Source organism: Alexandromys fortis, unplaced genomic scaffold, assembly GCF_014885135.2.
Source record: "Alexandromys fortis isolate MF-2015 unplaced genomic scaffold, M_Fortis_MF-2015_v1.1 scaffold_23, whole genome shotgun sequence".
Taxonomy (NCBI): Eukaryota; Metazoa; Chordata; class Mammalia; order Rodentia; family Cricetidae; genus Alexandromys; species Alexandromys fortis.
This window is the reverse complement of record NW_026067907.1, coordinates 16,194,930-16,201,917: the sequence shown is the minus strand read 5'-3', so window position 1 is coordinate 16,201,917 and position 6,988 is coordinate 16,194,930. Positions and strand designations below refer to the sequence as shown.

At 34.9% G+C, this 6,988-nt stretch overlaps 1 protein-coding gene across 1 annotated transcript; it reads left to right on the top strand.

Moving 5' to 3' along the window:
* The first annotated feature begins 534 nt into the window (after window positions 1–534).
* LOC126497810 (olfactory receptor 5D13-like) lies at window positions 535–5,748 on the top strand. The gene is made up of 3 exons (XM_050135980.1): window positions 535–590; window positions 2,819–2,835; window positions 4,754–5,748. Exons 1-3 carry the CDS (start codon window positions 535–537, stop codon window positions 5,746–5,748), a joined length of 1,068 nt encoding a protein of 355 aa, XP_049991937.1.
* The last annotated feature ends 1,240 nt before the right edge of the window (window positions 5,749–6,988 follow it).

Genomic DNA, 6,988 nt, shown 5'->3' with positions numbered 1-6,988 from the left:
AAAAAGTACATGAACATATTAATTCATCCATGTCTTTTATTATTTCTGAAGATTTTCTTATTGCCCATTTATTGATAAAGCATTGGAATCAATAATCAAATTCTAATAAAAATATAAATGTTGCTTATTCAATATTTCTCTCCTTAAGATTGTTTTTTTTCCCGTTTATTAGAATTATGGTGTCATTCTGCCACCTAGTGGAGTTTGCTTGCAAACAAAACCAAAATTTCATAGCCGTTGTTTCTGAAGAGGTTTGTAATATGATTAGAGAATCTGGAAAAAAAAATTAGTTTGTTCATGTTTCCTTTTGATAAACCAAAATCAAACAAACAAAAACAACAAAAAACAACCTTCAAAAGAACCCCTAACAGCACTCATGTTCAACATATTAGAGACCAGGCCCGGGTAATGAACTGTGGAGTCAGAAAACCCAACCTTCTCATGTTCTAGTTGTTAGATATTTATATTTTTAATAAATAAAGGAAATACAATATTACTTAATGCCACCGACCATCCCAGTTTAGAAAAGAGGTCATGGCCAGTGACCATGCTTCAAGCTTCTTCTTGGCCCAGGCTATCAGGACCATCTCGTAAGTACAGAAAGGAAATAGAAGCAACCAGACTGCCATGAGAACTAAGGCTCAATATTTTCTCTCTGCTAGAGAGTTCCACAGCTGGTTCCAGGAGACCTCCTCCCTCTGGAGTCAAACACCTCAGTCTGTGGAACTTGGCACACAGATTCTACTGGGGTTGGTGTGGCAACTTAATGGGTTTTGATCTTTTTTTTTTTTTTCAACTGGTGTTTTTCAACTGGGATGATTTTACCTCCTGGGCACATTTGACTGTGCCTACATAATATTTGGTTGTTGGTAATGAGAGAATGCTCATTGCATCTAGTGGGTAGAGGCCTGCAAGGCTGCTAAAGCCCTACTGCAAACAGGATCACCTCCCATGACAAATTTTCTGGCACCGGCTGCCTGCGGTGCCCTGCTGAGACATCCTGCTCTAGCCAGGGGAGTGGGAGGAACAAAACAGCTCCGTGGTGAAAATGCGGAGGCCCATTGGTCACGCATAAACATAAGAGAAAAAACAGTTAATAGCTGATGAAATGTGAGCCCCAGATGTAGGAAAACAAAAAACAAACAAAACTCTACGTTCCCTTTGACCTCACCTTATTTTTCTAACATTGTCCATACATCCCCTAACTCTGTGTTCTAATACTTCAAAAGCAATAGAGTCAATGTGAGAGTTTCGAAAACATGGTCTCCAAAAGCCAGCTTCAAAGCTACATTCATTGGGTCTGAGTGTCCAGGTGATGCTTTCACAGGCCCACAGCTACTCAAGCAGCAATACAGATCACCTGTCCTTCTGGAGGCTTCTCCGCCTCTGCCTCAAGGCACAACTCCATGAGCTGCCTCCCCTGCCCCCCATTAGAGTGGCATCCTTGCTGTATGCTTGGGAGAAAGCAGCTGTAGATTCACTATGTAGCCAGCACGTTAACAAGACTGAAAACCACTCTTTGAAACTTTTAACTCTTCATGAGGAGAACTGAACATCACATTTCTCTGGGGAAAAAAGATTATCTTCTATTAATTTTTCCAAAATCCTCTTAACACTTTTCCCCCTTTTTAATAGTCTAAGAGATACAAACTTATTTTTTAAAAATATTTATTTATTATGTATACAATATTCTGTCTGCAGGCCAGAAGAGGGCACCAGACCTCATTACAGATAGTTGTGAGCCACCATGTGGTTGCTGGGATTAGCAATCAGGACCTTTGGAAGAACAGACTATGTTCTTAACCACTGAGCTATCTTTCCAGCCCCTACAAACTTATTTTTAAAAAGAGAAAAAAGAAAAAGACAAAGCCTGAAAATCATACCCCTGAAACAGTCATTGTGTAGCATATAAAATTGTACACTGTGTGTGACAATGTGTTTGAATGTGTGAATGTGTCTTGTGCATGTGTGTGCTTTTGTACACATATGCACATGTGTGCATATATGTATGTGCGACATGTGTGTATGTGGTATCCATTTCCTTTTCTGCCATGAGGCCTTCTCCCCGCCACCCTCTGCAGCCCTTCCTCCTTTTCTCTGAGTACATACTTGTTGCTAATGTATTTAACTTCCTCTTTCCTTCCAAGCACCTAAAGACCTAGACCAACTATCTCCTTTTATTAAAATTAAGTCTTGGTTAATTTACATAAAGTCTCCTCTCTTGACACACACACAAAAAGAATTATTGGGATCTAAATTGTCTTCTTTCAGCTACACCCAAAGTTGTTCTTTAGTGTATTGGCCCCTCTTTTGCACTATTCCCTGAGCTTTAGTTATAGGAGTTGTTTCATAGATACATGCACTAAGGCTGGGTTCCAGAACTCTGCATATTGATTGGTTGTGATCTTCTGTAATGGTCTCTGACTGTGGAAAAGAGTCCTTTCGATGAATTCATCTGTTTGTATAAGTACGAATACTTAGAGAGTAGTTAGAGATTATGCTTATTTAGTGAAGTGGTAGTCGTAGGTTCTACTCCAAGTACTCTACTAGATTTGAGTACTTATCAATGTTTCTGACTTGGCATGGCTTCCCTCTTGATGCTTGGACCTTGAGTATAATCAGAGAGATGTTGGTTACCACAATGTATGTATGCGATTACTGTACCTTTAGGGGCATCATCATCATGCTATGCTGGTATTGTTGTAGTTCAAGGAGTCATAGCTAGATAGAACTGTTGGTTTCTCCCCTCCTTTGGAAACTTGACTGATGGCTTCTGATAACATAAAAGCTAGTCCTCCGTTTATGTATTAATTTATAGGTGCTTTATAGCTACTTGTAGGTATTTAAGTTTAAAGAATACTAGCATCTCATTAAATGTTTGATAAGATATTTGAGTCACTAAAATTATCTATGAAAATGTTGCTAATATTAGATAAAATTACAAGCAAAATATCACATGTGGCTTTGGTTTTTCTAATTGTTTGATTTGTGCCCCCAGGGAAATTCTTCAGTCACATTCTCTAGGGTTCACATCCCCAAAGTCTTTGTGGCATATATGTAGGTTACAGTTTGGTGCTGGATTTCTGCTTTTTCTCTTTCTGTTTCTCTCAGTTTTCACTGAGACATTTTTGTAAAAGTTATGTAATAGAAGTCATTTTTTTCTAAAATATTTCTTGACAGTAGAATAAAACTTGCAGTTTTCATTATGTTTTCTACAATTAATTAATTAAAAAATAAATTGAATTCTTAGCAGAGGCAGCTCTGGAGCCTATTAATTTTTGTTAAGAGTCTTAAGTAAATGAATACACCAAAGTTTTCTGCGTTGTGGTGAGTTTAATCAACTCTCACTTTATTTTCTTTTAAACGGAAAATGATGTAAGGTCCTAGTCTTCTGAGGCTTTAAAATTTATGCGTAATCTACCTTCTATGATCACCACATAGTCCTGCTAACTAGACGAATTTATCATGTTGTTTCCCATTGTATGGTTCTTGTATTACCAATATTTCCAAAGCATTTTATTTGTTCATATATTTATATGTATTTTCTTTATATATACAAACATTTTAACTGTAATCAATTATAAGACATTCATGATATACTTATTTGTAATTATATATGTATATATGTATATACATATATCACTTCATATTAATTCTCAAAAGAAAAATTGACGATACAAATTATATTTGATAATTCTGTAATTTCTAAAATATTCAGTATGATATTCAGTAATAGAGGAAATGTAATGAGAAGCCTAAAATGGATCTCAGAGAAAGGAAGGAAGGAATTTTCACTTTACAGGCACATATTTACAATATGTACAGCACACAGAGCCTTCCAACAACTGAATATAGATGATAAGCACCAAATATGAGAAATGGACTGAAGAGTTACACATGTTGAAAAGACATGTCTGAAGTTGTTGAAAGCACATTTGTTACTGGTGGAAAAGATTACTCCTTCACATCTTAAGTTGCTCACATTTTGTTATATTGGAATCAGAGAAAGAATAGAGTTTTGTGTAAAGTTTTAAAAGGTCTAGTTATAGATTTTGGACTCAGTAAAGTTTGTGTGAAATTTTTAAAGTTATTCATGATATAATAAGTGTTGTGTATTGAATTAATGAAAGCCAAAGTAGTATTTGAAGAAAAACTACATGTATATGTCAATGATAGTTTTTATATGGAGGGCACAAGTCTAATATTATTTTAAACAATGAAATCACAATATAGTGAATACTATGAGGCTTTAATTTTGGCACACAGACATGCCATTCTTATCTTATGTGCAATAGTGTTAATTTGATGCTGAGTAGAGTTAGGGTCATTAAATGCTTATAATGTAGTAAGAATAATGTAATTAAAATCATAGAAAGGAGCATTTAAGACATTTTGGAAGAGCATAGCACATATAGGAGTAACTCCTTTTCATTTTTTTGTAGTTGTAGTTACTTTGAATAATTAGGAAATTAAAATAGTCAAGGTTTCACTGTAGACGCTGTTTTGTATAACTAAAATATGTCGTGATACACCATGAGTTTACAGTGTGTCTGCTGCAACATGCAATAACACTTTCTACAATTTTATGATGAAATTTTATCCTATGTTTGAGTGATCTATCTTTGACCTTGTGAATTGTATTTTATTATGGAGTAAGCAACATTATACTGCAAAGGATAAAAGCATATATTTTAATATGTCAACTTTTATTTTGAATTAAAAAATTTAACCACTGAAATAAAATTATTTGTAGTTCCTTGTTTTCACCCTGTCTTATTAATTGCGTCTGTTTTTCATTTTTTTCTGTTTTATCTCAGGGACCAAGAAAACCAGACTACTTCAGTGACCTTCATCCTTTTGGGCTTCTCAGAATACCCGGACCTCCAGGTGCCCCTGTTCCTCCTCTTCCTGACCATATACTCAGTCACTGTCCTGGGAAACCTGGGCATGATTGCCATCATCAGGGTCAACACAAAGCTTCGCAATACCCCCATGTACTTTTTCCTTGCTCACCTGTCCTTCGTGGACTTCTGTTACTCCACTGTTGTGACACCCAAACTGTTAGAGAACTTGATTTTAGAGGACAGAACCATCTCCTTCGCAGGCTGCATCATGCAGTTCTTCTTTGCATGTACATTTGTGGTGACAGAAACCTACATGTTGGCAGTGATGGCCTATGACCGGTTTGTGGCAGTGCGTAATCCTCTTCACTACACAGTTGCCATGTCCCCCAAACTGTGTTCCTTTTTAGTGGGCGCATCATACTCTTGGGGTCTAATATGTTCCACAACACTTACTTACTTTTTGCTGAAATTATCCTTTCAAGGAGTTAATATTTTAAATAACTTTGTGTGTGAGCATGCTGCTATTGTGGCTGTTTCCCATTCTGACCCTTACATTAGTCAGGAGATTATTTCTGTCTCTGCTACATTTAATGAAATAAGCAGCCTGGTCATCATTCTCACGTCCTATATTTTCATCTTCATCACTGTCATGAAGATGCCTTCCACTGGGGGCCGTAGAAAAGCCTTCTCTACATGTGCCTCTCATCTGACTGCCATAATTATTTTCCATGGAACAATTCTTTTTCTCTACTGTGTACCAAACACAAAGAGCTCATGGCTCATGGTCAAGGTGGCCTCAGTGTTCTATACTGTCTTCATCCCCATGTTAAATCCCCTCATCTATAGTCTCAGGAATAAAGACGTCAAAGAGACCGTCAGGAAGTTGATCAGTAAAAACATATAATGCCATATTCATTCATTTTAAAGAAATATTGTACAAAATTTCTCATACTTTCTATAATGATAAGCAAAATTAAAACTAAAAAAATAAAGAAGACAGTGAATTTAACTTCAAGTTACCTGGTTAACCAGTTTTTTTTTTTTTCAACTCGAGGTTGAGTATTTAGCTATAAATAATAAAGAATGTAGTCATCAGTTTTTTATTTAAGTGAAGATTTTGTGCTTGAAATTCAATGTCCACAATTTTTAAGCTAGCACACATACATTATAAAATAAATTTCTTCTTTTTTTCAGTCATTAACTAACAAAAATTTAGATACATGGAATTGATTAAACTATTTTGTAATTAGTAGGCTACTTAATTGCCTGAAGTAAATTCCTATATCTTTGCAGCTCTCACTTGCTAATCAAAACTGATGTCTTTTGGAATATCAAAATCTTCATAAAGTTCAATGTCAGTAATGATATTCTACAACAAACTGCAAAATAAAGTTCTTTTTATTTTGGAATTGTTGATTCTTATTTCTAAAACAAATATTGTAATTTTCCTTATTACTAATGATTTGTAAAAAAAAAAAGAACTTATCCAATTGGAGCTTTCTAGGTGTTTAAAAATAAACAGTAATATATCAACAATCATGGAGTTTAACTATAGGGATATCTGGTGGTCTGTAAATTAGGTGTTATATGCATTTAACAAAACACTCTACAAATTGTTATATACATTTAAATAAAATAATATTTTGAACAAGAAACAATGTAGTGGGGAATGAAATCACAATAAAAATAAACTCTATTTGTCTTATAAGGACTTTTAATGTATATCCCAATATTTTAAAAAAACATACCTGATAGTTATACATTCAATTATAATTTTGACATTATAACTGACTATCCTCATTTATAGAAGAAAACAGAACAACAAAAAAGTAATTGTATTGGGGTAACCAACCCTCTAGAATTAGATTTGGGACCCACTACAGGATATAGGAAGGAATCCATAGTTTGTAATGTAAATCTAATACAAATACCAACAAAGGGTAGGATATTGAATCTAGGGGTAGACTTAATTCTGATGCTTAGCATGAAGCCACCTTCTATATATATGTTTATATCCATCACTAAGAGTCTGAGTCAGTGAAGTTTATCTAGCAAACTTCAGTGAAGGCTGTCATACAGCTACACAAATTGTGGAAATAAGTGTTGGTTGAGTATTCAGCACTAAAGTTACATGCACTTGAGAA

Bases quoted from the DNA above. Each gene is read 5' to 3' on its own strand.
- LOC126497810 (XM_050135980.1), top strand. From the start codon at position 535: ATGGCCAGTGACCATGCTTCAAGCTTCTTCTTGGCCCAGGCTATCAGG.